The 23,540-nt window shown below is 41.8% G+C and overlaps 1 protein-coding gene across 3 annotated transcripts; it reads right to left on the bottom strand.

Annotated features, from left to right (window-relative positions):
* Positions 1 to 864: 864 nt before the first annotated feature.
* Positions 865 to 23,472, bottom strand: SLCO1C1 (solute carrier organic anion transporter family member 1C1). Of its 3 annotated transcripts, XM_059472151.1 has the most exons (15): positions 23,344 to 23,472; positions 20,329 to 20,466; positions 17,321 to 17,462; positions 16,316 to 16,448; positions 15,500 to 15,621; positions 15,032 to 15,178; positions 13,831 to 13,929; positions 12,385 to 12,630; positions 11,366 to 11,530; positions 9,514 to 9,709; positions 8,392 to 8,557; positions 7,491 to 7,672; positions 3,395 to 3,459; positions 2,125 to 2,242; positions 865 to 1,087 (listed from the first exon to the last, which is right to left on the bottom strand). In XM_059472151.1, the coding sequence occupies exons 1-15, from the start codon at positions 23,470 to 23,472 to the stop codon at positions 865 to 867; spliced, it is 2,271 nt and encodes a 756-aa protein (XP_059328134.1). The 3 variants fall into 3 exon arrangements, with proteins under 3 accessions (XP_059328134.1, XP_059328138.1, XP_059328137.1); XM_059472155.1 differs by lacking the exon at positions 23,344 to 23,472 and having other exon boundaries at positions 20,321 to 20,464; XM_059472154.1 differs by lacking the exons at positions 15,032 to 15,178; positions 23,344 to 23,472 and having other exon boundaries at positions 20,321 to 20,449.
* Positions 23,473 to 23,540: the final 68 nt, after the last annotated feature.

Below are 23,540 nucleotides of genomic sequence, written 5' to 3'. Positions count from 1 at the left end.
AATTTTATTTTTCCCAAGCTGTCTTGTCATAGCTTTTAAAAGTATAAATCATACGTATCTTGCATAATTTTGTTATTACATCATAAAGTGCATGGAATTATTTAGTACACTGAGTACTAGCAAGTAGCAAGAAACTGCTGGAGATCTAAAAAAAGCTCTATTTTCATCCCAGTTTCCTTTGGATGGTACTCTTGTGCCTCTTTGTAAGGACAACTTCTACTGCTGGTGGTTAACGACAACTTCTATTGCTGATGGTTGCGCTGCAACAAAAGCTACTGGAAAACAGATTCCTACCCACAACACTGACATCCCAGGTGTTATGGATGGAACCCAGGAGGTGCCCAGAGCCTGTGGCTGATTTTTCCTCCCAGCAAACCTTCCTGCTGCCCCGTGCCTTGCTGCTGGCCAGGATGGGCTCCGTACCCAGGATCCCTGCACCTTCCAGGTGGCCAAGTCAGGTTTTGCGCCACCCTTGGCTGGAGCCATGGCAGAGGAGCTGCAGGGCAGCCTCCCCACTGCCCCTCACACCCAGGGGGACACCGAGGGGCAGCAGCAACTCTGGCAGCCTCCTGAGGAGGGAGGGAGCTGAGGGGCAGCCGCAGAAACGGGGTCTGGGTGAGGGCACAATGCACCTCCCCAGCCATAGGAAATCCCCTCACTCAGCTGAAAAAAAGGGTGAGCAGTGTTTTCAGAGCTGTTCACGTGCTAACAAATATTGGTGGTCTTTGCTTTTGGGCTTCACAGTGAAAATTGCAAGAGGGTGAACATTTTCAGGGCGGCTACTAAGATACTGCTTCACTGATGATGGATTTTTGCCTGGAACACCACTCACTGGGTAAAAGCACGGTAGAGATCTCAGTTTTCCTAAAGCCTGGTCTCCTTTTCTGGCCAGTAAGTTGACTGAATTAACTGGTCACTATTGACAAAACTGTCTTTTCTGCTCTTTGTCCCACAGGCGCCTCTCTCCCCGTTGGCTGAGAGGGTCTCATCTTGTGGAGATGACTTTTTTCGGAGAACGCAAAGGACAGCAACACTGAAGAAAATGGACACCATGCCCAAGACCAAAGTCAGCCCCAGGTACACATACCTGAGAGAGAAATGATTGATCAGAGCCAACACAGGACCAGAAGGCAGCAAGGACACATTCATCTTTTCATCAGGTAAGGCTGGGTAAGGACACTGTAGTCAAGGGGATGGCCCTGGGGAGGGGAGTTTGTCAGCTCACCCAGGTCAGGTGCAGAGTGCTCTGGGCTCAAAAAAGCATCTCAGGCATTGCCTGACCTCCACCCCAATGTGCCTCAGTAAGAAAAGCACTAATATTTTTAGGGCAGTTACTCTATTTTTTAATATATAAACAGTACCAGTGGTGACAAGACCATTTGATGGCATTTTTGCTTTGCAGGCATAATGACAGCAACAACAGCAGCAACAATAACATCATAATGTTTTATTAGCAAAAAGAGTCCCAGCTGAGATTTTGCTCTTTCCTTCAAGTTTTCAAGACAAGATGTACCCTTCTCTCATGTTTATTTTCCTTGTGGTGGGAGAAGGGACAAACTGTTCTCCCATTTTCCTCTTACCACTGTTACTCCATTCTTCATTTCTGGAGAAGCCTTTCACAAATGCAGTTCAGACAATTACTGTCCTCTAGCAATAAATTAATAAAGACAACTCTGTACTTAAGCCTCTAGATAAACCAAGCATATTTTGTGGCACCTTTGCCACAAAATTTTTGACCATTTTTTGATCCAGCTCCAACATGGAGAAAAATTAGGTTTAGTAACTTATTTACACACACACACAGTATGACAGCAGATATACTGAAAGCTGAGGGAAGCTTTAGCATAAAAGTGAGGTTTCAACACAACTTTTTTTTTTTTGTGAATTATTAAAAGACAATTATTTACAGCTGATACTGAAACAAGATGATCCACCCCTCCCATCCAAAAAGAGATTGAATCAAAAGAGTGAAATATGAGCATTATTGTTAATATTGTTAGTCAGAGTTTTCCATTTAGTTTCAAATCTTTCACTCAAATTTTCCAACAGAAATTCTGCTACCAGTGCCAGGTGTAGATGTACTTTGAGAACCAAAGGTAAGGAAGGAATGGAGAAGAGCATTACCTGAGTGCACTGGAGTCGTAGAGTCTGCACGCTCCTCTTCCCCCACATCTTTTGCTGCCCCATTTCAGGCAAGCGGTGTCTATGGCTACTCCAAAATACACTGGGGCTGGAATCCCCGCTGGATGTATTGAGCAAACAAACAGAGGTGAGAAATTTACTGTCCAGGGTGATCAGTTTCGATCTAGAGGCAGGTTCACACACAACATTCAATAATGCATTCTAACAGCAAGGACACTTGCACGCTGGCTGGGGAAGACGTGCCTTGTGCTGCCCAGGCACACACCACCCTTTCCTCCCTGTGGGAAGCCAGGAAAACATGACAAAACATCAAAAAGCCTCTGGAAGTCCCTGGAAGGAGTGCTGGCCACAGCTTGGTTTCCTCACCCTGCAGGACATCTCTGGGGGAAAGAAGTAGGAGATAATTCTCCTTTCTTGAGAGCAACGGAGCCTGTTCAGTCTGGGCGTAGGGTGGGGATGAGAAGGGACAGAGACAGTGGGTTTGGAGCCTGCAGTGGGGCTGCAGGGATCCCCCAAGCATCTTGAGATCCCACTGTGGCAGGGGCAAACCTACTGCAGTTCTTGGGGCTGATGGAAAGGAAAAGCCTTTTTACATGTGCTGATGGGGACGTCCTGCACTGTGTCACCTGGGGTGCTGGAGGAGAATGTAAGCCTGGAGAGAAAATCCTGGCCTGCAAAGGTGTAAGAAAGAAGCCAACAGCTTGCTTTGATATAATTTTCAGTTCATCTAACTCTGCTCATGTAAATTGGGTGCTTGCTTCTTGCTGATTCTTTTTTCATGAAGACCTAGAGGATTTTAGAATTGCCAGTCCGTTGGAATCTCATGTTACTCTTGATTTCAGGTGGCTCTGCCAAAAGACTGCAGTGAACCCCAGGCACACCTGTAGTCAGTCACATTAATTCCCTTAGAAACTAGTGACTACATGCCTGAAAAGCAATCACAAATTCTCAGCCACAGCTGTTCTTTTACACTTGTTGCTGAGTAAGGGACAAGACGTAATTTTGATGTTAGCTTCATAGCCTACAGGATCACATCTCTATAAATATTGGCCTTGTGTATTTAAATTATGCCTAGGATATAATTATGTGATTTATGAAGTACAAAGCAATTTCCTTTTTCCAACTTTTTTTTTTTTTAATTATATCTATTTGCAGATAGACATTGTTCTTTACAACAATCAAAGCTCAATTCTAAGAGAAATTATTAGTGAAGAGTGAATTAAAACCAACTCAGGAGTACAAATGGACTTACCAAGTACTCTTATTGCCAGGGTATAGATGCCAAGTGCAAATGATTTCAAGTGGGGTTTAATGCACCTGAAAATAATAATAATAATCAAAGAGGTGTTACCTAGAAATAAAGCATCAGGTGTATATAATTAGAACACAAATAGAAAGAAAGGAAAGGAAAGAAATGTGACCTTTTTCTCCTTAATGTCATGGACTTTGAGCAAACTGCAGAAATATGTAAAAAGGGTGATAAAAGCAGAACAGCACCTAGGAATTCTGAACATCTATATTCAACAACACATTTTAAGATGGTTGTGGATTTTCAGATGATATTAGCACTTAGGGGTGTTACTAACACAGGACAAGAAAATTGCTAGTGAAATCACCCATCCATTGGATGGTTTTATTCAGTTGACACTCCCTGAAATTCAGGATCAAGTCCCAGGCTAGTACAAGGTATTCAGGCACTCACTTTTCCTTGCACCCTATCTAGATCAGGATCACACCTCCTGTAAAGGCAAATCCTCCAGGCCATTCTCTGTCAGAGCAGACCATTTGCATTTGGGCCCTGCTGGGATTGCAGGGTGAGTCCCACACACACATCCAGCTCTCCTGGCTCCAGATGAGCCCGGCTCCAGCCCTGGATCCTCATCCTGGCTCCCTGAGGGTGGGCAGGGATCAGCTGCCTTTCCCAGCCTGCTGTCAGCAGGGTGTGTACGGAGCCTCTCAGATTTGCAGGAATCACCTCTGCTGCTCAAACCTGCTGCTCCTCCATCACCTACCACACTGACTATTACAGTGCCTAATCCAGCACAAATCTGGGCATGTGTTTGATTTTGGCAAGTGGGTAGTGCCAGTCACATGGTCAAACAAGGACATTTTTGGTACGTGAGGTAACACATATATCAATATGGTGATTAATAAAACTTCTGTCACAGTCATTCTCTTCAATAATAAATATCTTCAAATAAATATTCAAATAATAAAAAATTATCTGGGCTGAAATTCAATTTGTCACCGTGGATGAACATAGCACTCCGGAGGTACAGTCTCTGAACCAGGGTGGCCTCTGCTCCTTCAAAAATTAATGTAATTTGGAATATTTTAAAAAAAATAATAAAGGCATTTCAGAATGAACTCTGTTGTTCCTCACCAGTGGTAGCTTTCAACACTTTATTCTCTAATGCCCTGCCCTTTATTTAGGTTTTTCCATGCATTATCATCACACTATCTCTTGATTGTGGCTTATACAAGCAGTGCCATCTATGAGGGCACGGCTGTAAAATGATTTTGAGCTGGAAGAACAGTGTCTTGCTCCCCTGCTAGACACCTGCTACATAAGCCCTCCTCAGCCCAGAGTCCTCCTGAACAAATATGAGGGCATAGAACGCAAAAAGTGGAAAATGAAAGCAATAACTAGATATTTGATATGTGTTTCACAGGATTTATATCCTGCAAAAAATATTCTCTTTCAGATGAAAAAAAATTGGGGTTTTTTTGTATTGTCTTTGCAAGGAAGCAGGAACTCTTTGTGATGCTGAGTGATAGCCAGACCTCTTAGGGAGATCTGAGACTTCCTTTTCACTGCCTAATCCCTTGCTATTAATAGCTGGTGCTTGAACAACAGCGATCTGAACTGCAGGGCTTTTTTCCCAAAAACCTCAGGACTTACCCAAGTTCCCTGGCTGCTGTAATCACACTAATACCACCAAAATGACATTTCAGAAATGACTTGGTCACCAGCTGTAAGCACATTTCAATGACTTCAGTGTGCAAACCATCAAAGTAAATGTCACTAAATCTTACAGGCTTTTAGGGATTTAGCTGTATTTGTCCTCCATGGCAGGTGCAGTGATAGCTGCTCATCTGAAAACATCAGCTTGCTTAAGTGCTGGAATCTTAACAGAGATGACTGAATGCTGAATAATCTCTAAAAGTGATCATTGGAAAAAAATACATAATGAAGCCTACAACTTGACCTTGGGACTATTTGTGTCAAGGAAAATTTATTTTCCTTCTGGTAACAGAAGCACACTTTCAATTCAGCCAGATTTTTTGAGAAAGTCAGTCAGTGATGGATTTCAAAAAAGACAAAAGTAAGCATGAGCTTAAAGTGGAGTTGTGCCCAAAGGCCATTTGCAGTGCAGGAAAAAAAAAATAAAAAAAAGGATTGAACTTACTGAAACATGTTTTATTTAGCTGCATATCAAAGGTGGATGCCTCCAATCCAGCAGGAAAACACATAACTTCTCAGTTTCTCTTAAATGTCTCTCAAAGTAAAATGATTTTCAACAGCAATAAAAGCATTGGAGCAGAACCAATAAAACTGTTTTTCTGATTTCATATAACACTGTGGTTTAGTATTGTAACTGAAAACCTTTCTAAGCTTTTCTTACTGAATTGATTAAGCAGTAAGATCCCCAAGAGCAGGTACTTAGGGCTGAGAAGGGCAGCAGCTCTGTGTGATTTGAGCTTGCATGTGCTTGGTTATGAACATCTCCCAAACACTCCATTTTTTATGCAGTGGGGACAAGAAGAAAGCAGGAGGTTGAGCATGGCTACCACAGTTTTGTGGCCCTGTGTGGTTCCAGATCTGCCCATTTTCCACCAGATACCTTATGGATAGAAGGAAGATTTGATGTAGAGGGAAAGGGGAACTGCACCCCTGCATAGCTCTATGCCCACATTTATCCAGTGTGTCAGAAGCAACCACAGAGACCAATCTGGCACAAATCCTGAAGGCTTTGCTGCAAGCTCTCCACTCATGAATTGTCACAGACATATTTTCTGAAAAATCCTTTGCTAGGATTCTTTCTCCTGAGAAGCTGAGAGGCCTCAGAGGAAAAGAAAAACAATTATCTGCTGCTGTGGAATGCAACAGGTGCATTTTATTTGGTCCATGTGAGTTGTTTCTACTTGATGACCAATCACAGGTCCAGCTGTGTTGGGACTCTGGTCAGTCACAAGATTTTATTATCATTCCGTTCTTTTCTTTGCTAGCCTTCTGATGTCTTTTTAATCTTTCTTTAGTGTAGTTTTAATATATCATTATCTTTTAATATAATATATATAATAAAATAATAAATCAGCCTTCTGAAACATGGAGTCAAGATTCTCATCTCTTCCCTTGTCCTGGAACCCCTGTGAACACCACCACAATGAATCATCCTCATCCTGGCACAGGGACAGCTCAGTTGTGCAGGAGCTTCAGTAAAAATGGATTACAGTGTGATTGTTCTTGGAGAGAGCCCTCGAGGAGAGAGAGATGCTGTGAGGTTTTGCAGCACTCAGGGGTAACCCTGAAAGAAAAGATGTGTGAGGAGAGCTGTGCAGCTTGTGCACACTTCACTGGCAGGATTTGTGCAGGGCAGTGGAGAAGGATCCTCACATCAGCCATTTCTGAAAGTCTCTGTGTGAATATTTATTCTGGTTGAAGGACTGTGATGGAACCCTAGCTGAAATCACATTTCTTTTTTTAGGTTTTTCCATACAGCCTACATTCAGCCAGCTCAAACACTGGCATTGTCCGTGGACTATAAAGATACCAGCAATGAGAAAGGGCCTGGTCCAGAAAATTGAATTCAAAACCAAGGAGAAATTGGGAGCATGAAAACACAGCTATAATACCAAAGATTAGTTAGACTGGATTTACTCTTGTTTTGTTTGAGAAGTAGAATGTGCCCATCTGGAAGTAATTTGGAAAAAGGAACTGAGAAAGAAAGGTTTCCAAAACAGAGCAGAGCAGGACTGGGAATCCAAACATTGCAAGTAGCTGACAAAAATCCAGATTAAGCACTTGTAGTATTAACTGATTTCTGCACTTGCTAAAATTAGCCTCAAAGCTTACAGTGATGTACAAATAGTTCCAACACTTAAATATGCACTGGGACAAGCATTCAATAAATCTGTGATTAGGAAATAGGAAAAGAAAATCTTGTGCTAAAACAATAGTTAAAACAAGGAGAAAAATCTAGGAGCCACAATTATATGGAATATGCTATCTTGCATAGCTGCAAAACATTTCCTGATACTAGGAATGCCAGGAGGGGAGGGAGTACCAGTCATGTGTCAAAACACTTTGAAAACATTTGGCAATGCCAGCAGGAATTATTCCTTACCTTAGGAGCAGTATGTATCCAGGTGTGCCACCTACTGACAAAGTGTATGAAGTGATAACTGATATTACTAGGAAATACAGGAACATTTTGGGGCACTCGTTTCCTTTTTGACACGGTCCCACCACAGCTGAGGAGCTCTGTGAAGATTCAAAGGTTCCCACGCAGCTGCAGTTAAAAAATACCTGGAAGAGAGCAGGCAAAAGTCTATGAAAACCTAAATGGTGGGGAATTGGATGTTTAGGAATTGCACATTCTGGATGGCTGAAAGTTTAAGTCCAAAGTGGGAAATATTTTATGAAAGGAAAAGGCTTATATAATGATGGAGAAAATTATAAAGTATCTACTGTTGATGAATCTAGTTATTAGGGTTTTTTCCAACAGTCTTGGTAGCCAAAAGCTCAAAAAAAGGAAAAAGCCTCCTACATTTTCTGCTTGTGATTTCCGCTGGAAACAGTAAAGTGAAAAAAATTTTAAATGTGGGTGCCAAATTGCTAAAAACCCTGAGGAGTTCAGGGCTGAAGAGGATGTGCTGTGCTCAGTTTAAATCCACTTTGACAGACCTGGTTGTACCAGAAAGAATGATCCCACCTCACATGGAAATAAAGAATTTTATGGCATTTTTCCCAGTGCCTTGTATCAGAAAGAAAGGTCACCTCACACAGAAATTATGGATTGTCTTACACCCTGTATCAGAAATAAAGATCCTGCTTCACATGGAAATGAAGGGTTGCCTCACACCCTGTATGAGATATAAAGACCCCAACTCACACAGAAATGAAGGATTTTCTCACACCTTGTATCAGAAAGAATGACCCCACCTCACATGGAAATGAAGGATTATCTCCCACCTTTTATCAGATATCAATGTCCCATCTCACACAGCAATGCAGGGTTTTCTTACGGTGTTTTTCCCGGTGCCGTTGGACGCGCGGCAGCCAGCCAGGCAGGGGGACACGTAGGTGACCCCATTCTCCCCACAGATGGGGTCCCAGTCGCTCCTGGAACAGGAGCAGCCTGAGTTGCACTCTGAAATCAGGGCTTGCTCGTGGTCACTCACTGCTTCAGCTCTGTGGAATAAAAGAGGAGCTGCAGAGGATCTGCCCAGCAGAGGAAACCATGATCGCCTGTGGGCTGATGCTCTCTGCCAGGAGCACCTGGCCACCCCTTCCCTCTGTAGCCCATTAAATGTTGTCTCTTCACACCACACAGCAGTGTAAATCCTCATTTCTCTGTTATCCAAAGGTTTTCACACCATCTCACCACCTGCTGTGAGACAGTATGTACTTTATTAAGAGGGACAGCTACCAATTTATATTTGTGCATTTTCTCAGATTTTCTAAGGTTTTGGTTGTGCAGCTTTAACACAACTGGGCAAGTGGCATAGAAGGGAGTGAGTTACTCATGGGAAATGGTCTCTGTAGAAGTTAGAAAGAAACTGATCAGAATGGGATTCATCCAAACTGAGTGTCTGATACGTTGCACGACAGCTCTCTGTCAAATTCAGTCATCAGACACCAGTGGAGCTGCTGTGAGCCAGTGCAGGAAACTCCTCCCAAAACGTTAGTTTTACAGAGTAATAGCATGGGTAAAATGTTAGCCTCAGGTGTGCCTCATGGTTAATCCATGAATCCTTCAGTTTTGAGTTCAAAGGCTATCAAATGCCATTCATTGTTCAGTGGCACACAAAGGCAAGAAACAATTTATTGAATCTCTTTCCCCCTACTGAGCTACTCACATTGCCAGGAATCACTGGGCTAATAGGATGGGTCCCATGGCAATAATGATTAAAAAGTAATCAGAAAAATAATCTGCACTTGTGACATAAACCCCACTGGTTTATGCCACAATCATGAGAGGGTCGTGACACAACACGCACTGGTATGGAGTGGTTTCCATTGATTTGAATCAAATTTCTGGGAAGCACATTCAGGTCAGTCACTCTCTTTTCAACAAGATCTACTTTGTGAAACAAAGTGAGGCCGGAGTTGGGTTTGCAATGGCCCTTTCTGCCCTGCCAGCATACCCATGGTAGGACACAGTCAGTCCAGCCACCTCCGAGTTCCCACAGCCCATGGCAAACAAGGAGAGCAGCAAAAGGTAACCAAAGAAAGATGATCCCAGGGAAAGCTTTGCAGCCCCCACAACACCGACTCCAAATCTCTTCATGATCAGTCCTCCAGAGAATATGCCAAAGGCTACAGCAGGAATGTTAATAAGACCTGAAATCAAACAGAAAATTCTGTATTAACAAAAACCCCAGCTCAATGAGCTAACCTTGTCAGCACAAAAACAACTGCAGCAATAGGATGAAGGATCTTATAAAAGATCTTCAGTCAGGACATTTTATTTTGTCCAGACTTAGACTGGTCCTTGGAGTCTTACAAAGGTGCTGGGGACAGCTTTGAGAAACTTCCTCCCAAGGACATGCTTCTTTGCTGGTTCTTTGACAGAGAGATTATGGATAAAGTTTAGGTAATGCTCTTCCAATTCCTTTTTTTCCACAATTAGTCTGTCTCTGGAGTAATCTGCTGATTCCTAGAGGACAAATTTAGTTCTTTCTAATATTATGAAAGCCAGAGCAAGACCTGCCTTTAAATATTTTTTTTTTAGTGCTTCAAATTGCTCTGAAAATTTTGGTATCTATCAGAGAGTTTGATAGCAACTGTCGTTTAAAAAAAAAGAAGAAGAAAGAGTAAAAGATGTTTGAAACACAAATAAGCACTGAATCTGAGTCAGCCCTCAGGCTCCTTAGGAAGGGTGGATTTGGAGAGAAAAGAAAAAGAGGAAGAAAAATCACCTTATTGCAGGGACAGCCACTGAGCAGGATCCTCCCCTAACCAAGCCGTCACACACTCCCTGCTGGATATAGTCCCAGCACTCAGAGAAATCAAATGGTTCCTAATCCGCACTCACTTTGCACATACCTGAAAGCTTAGCTCCAGAAAATCTTTAAATACAATGAGAAGTACTACACTGAATGTAGGGATTGTTTTCTGGACTTTCTTTGGCCATCAACTGTACTTGAAGATTTCTCCTTGCTTTGAGGAGTTTGGTGCCAGGAAATTCCAGCTTCTATCTTGAATGGAATTAACATAGCACAATGGATCATATCAGCTTTTCTGCACATATAGACCTCTGTTGCTGTGCAACTAATGCTGCTCTGGAACAAGGCAGCTCCCTCTGGGCTGGGGAGATGTAAACCTCTTTGCTGCTAATGCTATTGAAGCCCTGGACCTCTGGAGCCGAACCCCACATGCAGGTTCAGCAGCTGGGCAGTCCAGTCCACCCTCATGAAGTCAGCTATAAAAATGTTGATTTCTGTACCCAAAGGCTGAAGCAGCTTCTGTCTCTTGTGCTGTAAGGGGCAGCTTGGGATATGACTTTTTTTCATTTTATTTAACTACAATCTCTGCAGAGAGTCACCCACAGCACTCATTGAACTGATCTTTGTTTTGTTGAAATAAATGGGAAGCCACCAAGGCAGCAGATCTGTCTGATGATAAATTTATGTGAACTGTTTTAAAATTATTTCTCAGTTATTTTCTTGTATTGTACATACATTAGGTATGTACAAATGATGTAGAGGGAAAGGGGAAGGGAAAGGAAGGGGAAGGACTTTTCAGATTTCCGGTGAAATGGGAATTAAGATACCAGATCATGTAAACTTTTACAGTAAGTCTTGCACAGATAAAGTCAGAGTTAATTGGTGCTGAAGCAGAAATGAAATAACTTACCTTCTATGAGCTATTACTTAAAGTAAGACAAGGAAGGAGAAGAAATTAACAAACCTTAAAAAAACCACAATTTTTCCTATATGTATATGCCGCTCCTAAAATGTCCATATTAAAGATATCAAGAAGCAGCTATAGCATTACCTATGACAAAGTTAGTTTTGGAAGATGTCTGCCCATACTGTTGTTCAATATACTTTGGCTTATATGTCACCATGCCAATCAAAGAATTGAACTGAATAATACTTGCACACAAATACAGAATGTAAACTGGATTCCCAAAGAGGTTCTTCAGGGATGGCAAGAAGTCTGCAAGACAAAACAGCAGAAATAACAATCAGGCCAGAGAGAGAATTACTGCTGGAATAATGCTTTGTAACATGTGTGCCCCTTCCAAAAATCCCAAAACTGGAAAACATTTCAGAGGGAATCTGTGAAGTTCCCTGTTGCTCTTAACAGTTCCCTCATTTCTGGAGGGAGGAACAGTGGAGCAAAACACTAAGCATCAATTCCTCAGAAGAGAGATCTTGTTTTAAATGCCTTCTTTCCACCATAAACCAGGAAGGATGTAGTTTCTATTTGTCCTCAACAGCCACAGCACTGTTTAGCTTAATTTGGGGCAAAGAGCGCTCAGCACAGCTGACAGTAAACACAGAAATACTGAGCTGCAGATTCAAGTTCTGAGGGAAAATGCTTTTGGCAAAGCAAGGCCAAGGAAATGCAATTGTGCAAACCAGCTTCTGTCTAAATCCAGACAGCCTCCTCTAATACTGTAGCTGCTCTGTGCCCATCTATATTCTGATCAGATATTGTAAATGTTTTCCTAATGCAGGAAAAAAATAATTAGCAAAAATCAAGGGTTGGGGGTTTTTTTGAGCATCACTTCTGCAACAGTCACTACATGTGAATAAAACATTTTTGCAGAACTTCATATGTGCTGGGCCACTATTATAATTTTACAAATCTCAGCCATTTCGCATGCAATAGCAAATCCAGGGAACACTGAAGTGATCTTTTTGTGTGTACTATGGAGTTGGACAGTGAAAGGGGAAAACCAGAATTCTGAGACCATTAAAATGGGGACTCAGTAAGTCTAAAATTTTAAGTCTAAAAGCCTCTGAGAGAAAATCTGAACAATCAGGAAGAAAACTCAAGTGATTTGCCTTTTGCCATCTCTGCAAGCTTCGCCTGCTGCCAGGAGGATGTGCCTTGGTCCTTGCTGTCCTCAGTGATGAACCTGGAGTGCTCAGAGGAGGTGCTGGAGTCCTTCCTGCCCTGGGGCCTGGGGAGGTGCCTGGGCAGGAACCAGAAGGGGATGCCAGCCAGGATGCTGATCAGCCCAGCTATCAGGTAGCCCAGCCACCACGCCCCCACCCACTGCGCATCCTTGGGGCTGATGGTGACAGTGTCTGCAGAAAGGGGAAAAGGAGAAACAAATAAATGCAGGGATGTGCATCCTGTTTATGGAGTGACAAAACTGTCCTTTGTCTCCTAAAAAAGAAAAAAAAGCCCAGAAGTTTCTCTCCTCCATTAGGTAACAAGACATCTCATAGGACCTGGCAGTCACCTCAAAATTAAGGATAGCCAGTTGGACAGGAGCCAAAAAGTTCTGCCTAAGCAATTTACTAGAAAAATAAGAGAACAAAGGAACTAATGGCTTTTGTAAGGTGTTTTACTGGGGGCAAGAAGAGCCTCTTGCCCCGGCTTGATTTTTCTCTGTAAAAAGCTTTGTTATTTTGCCTCTCATTAAAACTTTTCTGTTTCCAACACTGCCACAGAAGCCATCCTGCTGATTTTATGCCATCTGAGGTGGCTGAGCTACCTCAGGTGTGATACAGATCTCCAAGAGCTTATGAGACATGGCTCGAGGAGAGCCCTATATCAAATAAACACATCTGGAGGATATGCGCTGCTGCTAAGGAAGGAGCGTTTGCAGGGTGGTTTTTCCATCCAGGTTTTTCTGTGTTCTGTCACTGTGAGTGTTTTACAGGAGCAGCTGTGGGGACATGCTGAGGACTCACTGATTGCTGGCCCTGACACTGCTGTGCCACTTGCACATCCCCAGAGATGCTGCAAGCACCAGCATGTGGAGCAGTCCAGGTGGCTGCTCACCTGCTCCCAGCCAGGCTGTTCTGCACAAAAAACCCAGACAAAAACCTGTTTTCCTCCTGATTTTTTTTTAAATTATTGTTTTCTCAGAAGAAGAGCAATCAGGAGATTTGGTACCCCCTGTCAAACCACTTTTCTGGGCAACAAATATTAAAAAGGCACATGCAGGATCCTGAGCCTCAGTCCTGTTTCCTCCTGGCTCCCATGGTCTCCCCAGAGCCTCCTTAGCAAGCATCTCTTGGAGGCTCCTGCTGCAGATCTGCTGGGGCTGAGGAAGAGTCAGAGCTCCTTCTTCCTCTACCCCCAACCTCCTTGCCAGCCTATTCTGCATGGAGCCCTACACTGCTGTATCCTTTTCATTTCACAGAGTGCCCACTCTACCCCTGCTAGCCCCTCATGCCTAGCAGATAACCAGAGTTCTTGGCCAAAAATAGGATTTTTGGAGCCTTTATTTAAAAACCCTGACTGGGTTTTTTTAAGCCTGAGTGTTCTGAACTTACCCAGGTCCACAAAACCAATGTCAACGTAAAGTTTGGCACACAGGGATCCCAGGAGAAAGCCAAATATTGGCCCTATAATTGCCACTGTCTGCACACAGCCTGGAAGGGAAAACAGGGCACTGTTACACTCCTGAGCTAAAAAATGGCACTGGTTCTTCTGCATCTGACAGCAGATTATGGCATGTGATGGGCAGCAAGAGACACACATTGAAATATTGTATTGAAACACATTGAAATATTGAAAGACACAGGTACACAAATTGAAATATTTACAAGAAGAAAAAAAAGTCATCAATAAAATCTTCCCCACTATGATGACACATTTTATTGTTATCCAATTAAAGATTTACATTCAGCCTAAAGGAAAAAATGTCAGCAAACTGAATGGCCTAAACTCAACAGCAGCACCAATGCACAATTGCTAGAAATGGCTTAGCTGACAGGATCACAGTAACTGGGGAGCAAATGTCATTTTTTTAAAGTTAACTGATTGCTTTCAGTTGAGGTAGGCCCTGAACAGGCTGAGAAATCCCTTTGCTTTGGTTTCCACTGTTAATATGTTTCAATACATCCTCAGCCAAACTTTCTGAATACTTTGAATTTGAAAAAATTCACCTGGAAATCTGGGAAGACTGAATCTTTTACAGAGAGAATCTGATTTTTTGCCTTTCGCCTGATTGGAAACTTGTTAAGAGCAGATGCTGATGAGATAGGACTTTTTGGTAATATTTCAGGTACAGCCATCAGACAATGAACAAGAAAACTGATCCCAACTTCCTAAAGCTTCAGTACTATTGTTTACAATCCTTCATGAATCTGGAGGGAATGTTTTGAGTGCCCATTGCAATTCTATTTTAAGTGCTTAAAAGAGAGCCTGTTTTTATCACTTTCCACAGAACTGAATGTGCACAGAGGCTCAGCAGCCCACATCCAGAAGAATTAGGAAGATTAGGGTAACAGCAGGAACCCAAGGTCAAATTCTTTCACCAAATTAAGATAATGGAACTGTGCTGGTATAATTAAATGGGAACTTGGTCCCTTGGGTGTACATGACTGTTAAATAAACTTTAATATTGGAAATGATGCAAACAAAACAATCAGGGCAAGTTAATTCAATAAAATTCATTCCATTATTCAGAACGACTCAGTTCTCTCCTCTGGGGAGAAATGCACGAGGAAAAAGCAATTACATTTATTTTACCAATATATAAGGCAGCATTCTCTTCGACAGCATAATCATCAATGTATGCAATTCCCAGGGGCTGGATGGGGGTTTCACCTATTCCACGCAGGAGGTTTCCAAGCAAAACATAGATCCACATGGAGGAGCCTGCTTCCTTCTCACACCCTGGGGGCACAGCAAGAGACAGCAACCATGTGTTTGTAGTAGCACTTTGACACTCAAAGCTCAGGGCTCCTAAAATACTTCTGTTGTGGGAGAAACAGTAGGAAAACTGTGAAATGGCCTATGGTAGAAAAATTTTTAGCATGAGTTGCCTCAAAGATAGTACAATTTTGCTGGTTTTATACATTTGCCGCCCCACTCCTTTTTAGAAAACTCTTTCACTGCCTTCTAATGAAAACTGGGATCTCCTGACAGAAGGATTTGGGGAACATCAATGACAGCAAAGCACTACCAGCCCCAGGATTTAACAGAGACAATTCTCACCTGCATTTATTTTTGCTTGAGATTTCTCCAGGGCTGAGAGTGGAGTTTGGCTTTTGTCCTGCAGACATGGAGAGAGGCTGACAGTGGAATTGATGGTGGAAGAGAATATTTCATACCTGTATCTGTTTGGAAAACAAACTTGTATTTATCCATAAGTACTGATGAGAAAAAGCAAGCAGATCTGTGACTACCAGACAGGCCTAAAGCACTAAAATGCAAATTTCATCTGCATCCATAAGAATCCATCTGGATCCATTGCCTGTGGTGGCTTTCAGGGCATAAACAGAGCTCTGTTTGTACTGCATCTGTACATGAAAATTGTCCCGTTGGTTCTTTTTGCAGCAGTGATTAATTTCAGTTTAACAGGCACTTTGCGCTACTATGATACATGCATTTGGACTGAGATTATCAGACACTGGTGTATCCTCTGGCTTGTCTTTCTGAGTTTAGTCATCACTTCTTTACTGTCATTTCAACAATTCCTAAACCACACCAAAATGTGGCCAGTCAAAATCAGAGACTAATTTGAAAAAGCTGATTACAGCTTAAAAGAGTATACATGTTAAATTATTTGCTCTACAGTAATAAATTATAAAATAAATAATTATTTTTAATAATAAACAATATTTAAAATAATTTTAAAATAAATAATTATTTGCTCTACAGTAATAAATCTTTTCACAAAAAAAAATTTAAATTAAGTAACCACATCCCCATATGCCTACTTCTATCATCACAACCAATGCCTAAATGTTTTAGTGAGTGCCATTCAGTGTGCACAGCCCAGCTGGAAAACAGGGATCACTCTGCACTTACCTTCCCATGAAGAACTGGGGCATTGCAATTAGAAATGTTCCAGCTGACATAATTAAGCAGCCTGCTCCAATTATTCTTGGCCTGTGAAGCTTTGCTCCAAAGTAGCTCACTAGAATTATGATTAGGAGGTTCCCTTTGAGAGTACAAAAGGAAAACTGAGTTTTACTGCTTGTTGACAGGAGATCCCCTAAAATAACAATTCCCAGTTCATAGTACAGGCACTGATTCGGTGGGAATGGCCTTTCTCCCTTTTCCAGGCATTCGCAGGAGCCCAGTGTCTCCTGTGCTAGGAAAACCATAAAGCTTTGGATAAACACCTGGAAAAGAGGAGAAAGCCTGTGCCAGCTGAAGAGAGCAAATAAACAGAAAGGCAGGAAAAGGAGGAATCAAGCTGAGTTTTACACACTTAGGCCAAGATTTCATACCAGTGAGTACCACAGCCCACAGAACACCCATGAGATAACTTCAGTAACCTGAAATTGTAAGAGATAATGACATGCTGGAAACCTTAGTGTGAGAGGGAAGGAGAGGGACTGGACAAAAAATGTAGATTATAATTAGAGGTTTGTTCTCCTGCTGCTTAATAATGGGCATAATGCTTAATAATAATAAAGCTTAATAATGCTTAATAATCTGTTCCTATAATAATGGAGATCACAAAGGACAAACACCTGTGGGGGAGGTGGATTTCTGCCTGCAGAAATCTGTGAAGGAAAATTCTAATTCAACATCAAAAAGTTTATTAGTCTCATGTTTAATTTACCAAATTAAAATTAGCCACATGCTTAGCTTATCAAATTATATTTTTTTATGTCTATGCTGAATTGCTTGTATTAGCAACCTTATCCTATTGAAAACAATCATCCTGATAGCCCCACTTATTTTTACCAGGTGAATCTTGCTCAGTTTTAAGTTTTCAGGGAGATTCATGCAATAATTCCTCAGAACAAACTGCATCACTCTTTTATTTTTCTGAAAATAAAAACGTGTTTCTACAGCACGTACCAATTTCAAAGCTTCCATCAATAACACCAACCAAAGAGGAAGGGATGTCAAATCTTCTTTCTATTTGTGTGATAGTACTTTTTAGATAACTTCCTGACAGTGCTTTAGCAAAATAAACAAAAGACAATGCACCAAGAAATATCTGGGAAAAAAAAAAGACAGTGATTAAAATCAGGCAGTACAGAAGATATATGAATTATTTTTAAACATGTTCTGCATTCCTACCTCTTCTTTTGCCAAATAGCCAAACCAATATTCCTCCTACTTCTTATTAAATGCTAGATTGCTGATTTGTTCATGTCTTATGAGCAATATTGATAAAAACTGAATTGACTCTCAAGCATTGCTAATTTCAGGTAGAGGCCAAAGTTACTGTTCTGTTGAAAGACAAAAAACCTGTGATTTTCTCTTGTACAGTAACCATATGGATAAATGCTAAGTGTGGCTTGGTGGGGAGGTGAGTTTTTGAACATTTCTAAATATGTTACATGTTCTGTGAGATGAACCTGCCAGGCAACTCTCTTCTACTAATACATGCATTTTCCTCAGAGTGCACCCTGCATTTTGCACCTTCTCCCCTCCCTTTATTTTGCAGAGACAGTTTTCTCTCAGCTATCACTGCATCTTTTTTAGCATGTCCTTCTGAATCAGGAATGGGCTTTGGAAATTAAACTTCCCAGTGCTTTGGTTTGTACTTCAGAGGTACAGACTGAGCCCCTTTCCCACAGAATTAACCCGAAAGATGAGGGCTGGTCTGCAGTGCCTGTGGTGGGAGTGCAGGGTCCTCAGAGTGAACTCTGTTCCTGCAGATCTATTGCCTAAATCAGCCCTCACTGAATGCAGCCCAGTTCAGTTTATTTGCTCCACAGATAATCACACACAGTGGAATAGGTCATGGAAACCACAACTTTGCTTTCTACCTTCAGGTACAGGTGGTGTGGACCCAAAATGAATACAAATATGGATGCTTTGTATAAAACCCAGTCCCAGAAGTTGAGAAACACATTAAGGTTTTACTTAGAAGTCTATAACCATGTGCAGCTCCTTAATCCTCTCTGACAATCACACTCCCAGTAACCAGCTGCTCTGAGCAATGTACTCACCTCCAGTGCAAACCTCACAACGCCTCATTTGACAAGGCACAGTGGCAATAGCAGCACTGCTGGATGCAAATTCAAGTATATTCAAATATATCTCTGTGTCACTTTATCCAGGGCTGGTTATCCCTCCTTCAGAAACAGTTGTGGGTAAATAAATATTTACAAACCCTCTTTTTTTCCTATAGCAGCATCTCTCAAAGGACCCTCCAGTACAAACATTATAATTTTCTGTATTTTTATGCCCTTGGATTTTAAATAGCAATGTGACAGCACATAGTTTTGGGTTTTTTTACAGGAAAATTGTATAGGTAAACTACATCTTGAAATACTTCTGAATGTCTTTGGAACAAATTTTTTACTGGGTTTGCTTCTGTGCCAGGTGTGCAGTGGTGGAAAGGCCCTCCTGAGCTAGGGCTGGGACAGAAAGGTACACATGATTTCACATTCTTCTCTGTTTTGTCAGTGCTTGTAAGCAGATATTTCACTACATCTTTCTGGTTAATGAAGGCAATTTTAAGACATAGGAAGGTTGATAATTGGTAAAAACAACCTGTTGTATCTGTATATTGTTTTCTTAACACATTAGGCAAAACCTCAAGCAGACTTTTTTATGACTTGGAGATATCTTTAATAATTTTGTTCTGACTCAGCAAGACCTTATCAGAACTCAAAAAGGGTTAGTTCACCAAAAAAAGAGAGAGGGCTTCTAAGTTCCTACAAAAATACATTAGTAATATCAGTTTGGGTTCCTAGAAGACACAACTTTAAAGAGAAAGAAACTGAGCTGAAATAATATTGCTTTTCTATTTCTGGAGCTAATAAACTGATTCCTGACTGGCTAATGTGTGACTGAAGTCTTATTCATTGAAGGGATTGGATTATCATTGTAGCAAATGGAGAAGCTGTGATAGAATTATATTATGGTACAAAATTTATTTAATACCAACTCATCTTTCATTTCAAAACAAAACCATTTAAAATTTATAGACTTCAGGGCAACTATTGCTCATTTCACTGACTGGAGTTGGATTAATAGCTGAAAGATGCGTGTTTAAGTGAGGGGACAAAACAAGAGAAATAAAGACTGTGCACCATGAAAAGAACGAAGCAACGCCAAAAGCTCATTTTTTATGTAACTCAGATCATCTCAGCATTGCATGGTGATGTTGAGCCCTCACCCAGGAGAGTGTCAGGAGGAGGGGCAGGGGCAGCAGGCAGAGCCCTGTGCGGGCTGCTGTGCCCCCTGTCCCGAGCAGGGAGATGCAGCTCCCTCCAGGCAGGCACAGCCACATCCCTAGGCTCGGAGCAGGGACCTCCCTGCTCCAGGAAAAACTTCCTGGGGGTGAGAGAGGTGTGGAAAAAGTGGTAAAAAAGAAATAATATTTCTGCAGTTTCATTGCAGTCACCTCATGCAGAGTTCTCTTGAATGAGGAGCATTACAATCATGCTTTAATAATACAGCACTCAAAGCACACAGACCATAACACAGTATTAGTTTGGAGAGCCCAGCAGAATACCATGGCTGCTGTCTTAAAAAAGCAACTATCTTAAAAAAGCTACTATCTTTAAAAAAGCAATCTGCACTGACAGCTGCCTGTGCTGTCTGCCCTGTTCTCAACTTCAGGTTGAGCAATAAGGAAGATAGAGGGACTTTTTAGGATGGGTCTTGAAGATCTCACAATATGCAAGCCTCAGCGAACAAATAATACTTGATGACTGCCAAACCTTAGGCAACTACAGATCGGAAGAAGATTTTCTGTGACTTAGAAACGTATCTAATAATTTCATTCTGACTCAGCATGACATAATCAGAACTTAAAAAGGGATCATTCATTAAAAAAGAAAAAAATAGAGAGATTTTGTAACTCCCTACTGGAATATTCAAAAGCTCTTACTCTACCTTTATACCTCCACAACACGCCTGCTTTTCCTTGGATGCAGAAGATTCGGATTTGAATGAAGATCGGTCCACGGGCAAGACTGTGTTGTTTGAGAAAAAGTGAGTATTTTCCTTGGATGAAACCTCCATGATGGTATCCTCTGCCTCTAAAGCAGAAAACATGGAGAACACTTTAAAAGGGCATCCCATTAGCTCAGCCTCAAAAGCTCATCATGTGACAGCAACACCCCGCTGGACTGTTTTCCCAACAACAGCAATTACCAAACTTTACAACAGAATCTGACCAGTGTGCTGGATGTTTAATTATGGAAATTTGCAATCCACTTGCCTATAATAATGGAGATTAAATCATACTCAGCAAACAGCCATCATCTTCGCTCTCTGGCCATCATCAATGTGATTTCATTAAGCATTTGGCCAAGCATTGCCAGCGGACTGAACAAGGCTCATTAACATTTTAAATTACATTTCTGAAGGCTACATGTAAATTCATGTTTCTGGATGTGACCAGGTCTGCAGAGATTTCTCAGCACTGATCTCTGAATTTCCCATATATCTGGGACATTAAGTAATTAGATCAAAGGAAATCTATCCCCCTTAATGAGGCACTTGAATTGTTTTAGATGGAAACATTAGCTCTAATCATCTGATTTCAGCTAATGAGTTACACAAGAATAAAGAGGTTTAGTTCCCTTTACCATTTTACATAGAGTCTTAGGGCTCAGTGGTCAATTGTTTCAGGGAAAATGTGAATTTGCTTATTTGCAGGTAAATACAAAGAAGTAAAGAAAAACTAAATACTGCAATTTGAAAACAAAAGGTATCAGCAATTCTTAAATCTCTAGTTACATACTGCACTACTTTGTTCTTAATTTCAATCTCTAAATCAGATCTGAAAATATTTATGAAATCAGCTTCTGTGTTCACTTTTAGGCAGTCCTATGTTTTACAGAACTGCTGCCTGAAAATATGAACAGGAAAAGTTCCTGTTCTCTCATGTTTGCCTGAATAAACATCTCACATAAGTTAAAATATGTATGGTTTTATGTCTATACCTCTGGATGCATGTGTCTTCATGGCTTCCCAAACAGCCACCTGTTTTACCAGAAATACAGGTGAAAATAACAGAAGTATATCTTTAGAGGCTAATATTTGCTCATAGGCTCTGTTCTTATATCAACACGACAAAAGGACTTTGCTTATGGCACCACAATTTTCACCAAGATCTCTCCATCATTTGAAATAAGAGCTGTGACTACATGTAAGAGAAATGTTTGCATTTCACACTGTCTTGACAGGAACTCTAATATCTTTCCTTATCAACACTAAGGAGTATAGAGGTTTTTTTGCAATATAAAAATAAATTTTTTGTGCTTGCTGAACACTTATTGCACCTATTCCTGGTCTGCTTCTGATTTTCTTGATGTATTGGGAAAAGTCCCACTCTTGAACCTGAACCCCACTTTTGACCCTGTACAATGGGGAAAACCAGCATGTACCTCACAGCATAAATCCTTTTATGACAATCACATGAGGTGTGCTGCCATGGAAGCACATCAAATAGCCTCTACTGTAAGGTTTGAAATGCTCTGCATATTTACAGCAAATTTGGAATGAAAAAAACCCAAAACCTGGAAAAGGAAAACATATGCACCACAGCTCAATCAAATGTCCTTATTTATGAGCAAAGCATCTTCCAGCTAGAGAAGATGGCAAAGGTGTAGAGGGTCTCCTCCATTGCATCACACACCCAGGATTGGTCAGAACACCAAAAAATTGCTGTGGTGGAATATGATAAACTGATGTTTGACAGCAGCATGCAAGCTGGTGTTCCACTGAGCTGAAACAAATCTCAAATGGATAGCAGAGCTGAAGCAACACTTATGCTCACGTTATTACAGCAGAAAAATTGTTAAATTTTATTGTCTGACTGTCAAATTGAAGAATGCAAGGAAGGCCTGATATCCATGCAGGTTTTAATGTATCCCCAGGTATATATATAGATATCTACAGGTGTAATATATCCCCAGGTATATCTATATAAATATCTACAGGTTTAATATATCCCCAGCTGCTCTTGAGGCATGGCTTTAAGGACCTTGGCAGTTTCCAGAGCCACCTGCAGCCATGTATCTCAGAGCATCAGTCTGGTTGTCCTGACAATGCCTCTGATGGAAGATTTAACACAAGGCAGAGCACAGAGAAATGTGCCCAGCTGAACCCCAGCCAGCTGCACTGTTGGTTTTCATCTCTTTGGTGCAACCAGAACACACAGGACTGATTCACTGTAATCACAGATTTGCCACTCAAATTCTTTTGGCACCGTTGGTGTTACAGTGGGACTATTCCTAATAGACTCAATTTCAGTGGGAGGTGAGGGACATCTCTGGTTCTATCCAAGGATGGTCTCAGGTTGTCACCACACCATAATTCTTTGGTGACAGAAAATGAGGACAGAGAATGCCTTAACACTTCCTTTCCAAACATGGCAGGAATGCCAGAAAAAGGTAACCAGAGAATCATAGAATTGTTTAGGCTGGAAAAGACCCCTGAGATCATTTGGTCCATCTGTAGATCCAGCACTGAGAGTCCACCACTAAACCCTGTCCCTGAGTGACCCATCCACCCACCTCTCTAATGACAAACCAGCAGTCCATCAAATTTCTCTTCTTCTATAAAAGAATGCAATTCAATGAGTTATTTACAGAAAGTGTGTGAGAAAGTTTGTTACAAGAATGTAAACATCAGAAGGCTTAGAAAATCTTAAAAAATCTTAAAAAGTTAGGGTGACACACTGCAGCACTCCAGCTGTGCTTCACCTCAGCTGTGTGAACAGCTGAGAGACACTGCCTGGTGGGTGACACTGCCTGAAGGACAGCTGCTGGCCACGCTCACACCTTGTCCCTGACTCTTCTGGGCCCACAGCTGGGGCTCAGAGCCCTCCTTCCATGCCTGCCTCCAGCTGTGGGGCTGTGGGAGCCCCCCTGCTCTCCATCCCCCCAGAAGCCCTCCCAGGGGCTCACCTGTGGCACAGCCTGGTGGCACTCACGTCCCGAGGGCTGGCATGGGCACCTGTGCTGAGGGTCAGCTCCAGGGACAGCCCTGTCCCTGAGCACAGGCTGGGACACCTCCAGGAGTGCCCCTTCCCTCATGCAGAGTGCAGGAGTGAGAGAGAGAACATCCTTCCCCCTCTGGGAACTCCTCCACCCTGCAGTAAGCC

This window comes from Ammospiza nelsoni, chromosome 5 (genome assembly GCF_027579445.1).
Source record: "Ammospiza nelsoni isolate bAmmNel1 chromosome 5, bAmmNel1.pri, whole genome shotgun sequence".
In the NCBI taxonomy this organism is placed as follows: domain Eukaryota; kingdom Metazoa; phylum Chordata; class Aves; order Passeriformes; family Passerellidae; genus Ammospiza; species Ammospiza nelsoni.
The sequence above is the reverse complement of the archived record's forward strand: the minus strand, read 5'-3'. Positions and strand labels throughout refer to the sequence as shown.

Excerpts from the sequence above, each read along its gene's own strand:
- SLCO1C1 (XM_059472151.1), bottom strand. The coding sequence starts at position 23,472 with ATGAGGGAAGGGGCACTCCTGGAGGTGTCCCAGCCTGTGCTCAGGGAC. Across the intron at positions 11,531-12,384 it reads GCTTGCAGAGATGGCAAAAG|ACTTCTTGCCATCCCTGAAG; the intron begins GCAAATCACTTG and ends TTTGTCTTGCAG. Across the intron at positions 1,088-2,124 it reads TACGACTCCAGTGCACTCAG|GTATGTGTACCTGGGGCTGA; the intron begins GTAATGCTCTTC and ends TTTCTCTCTCAG.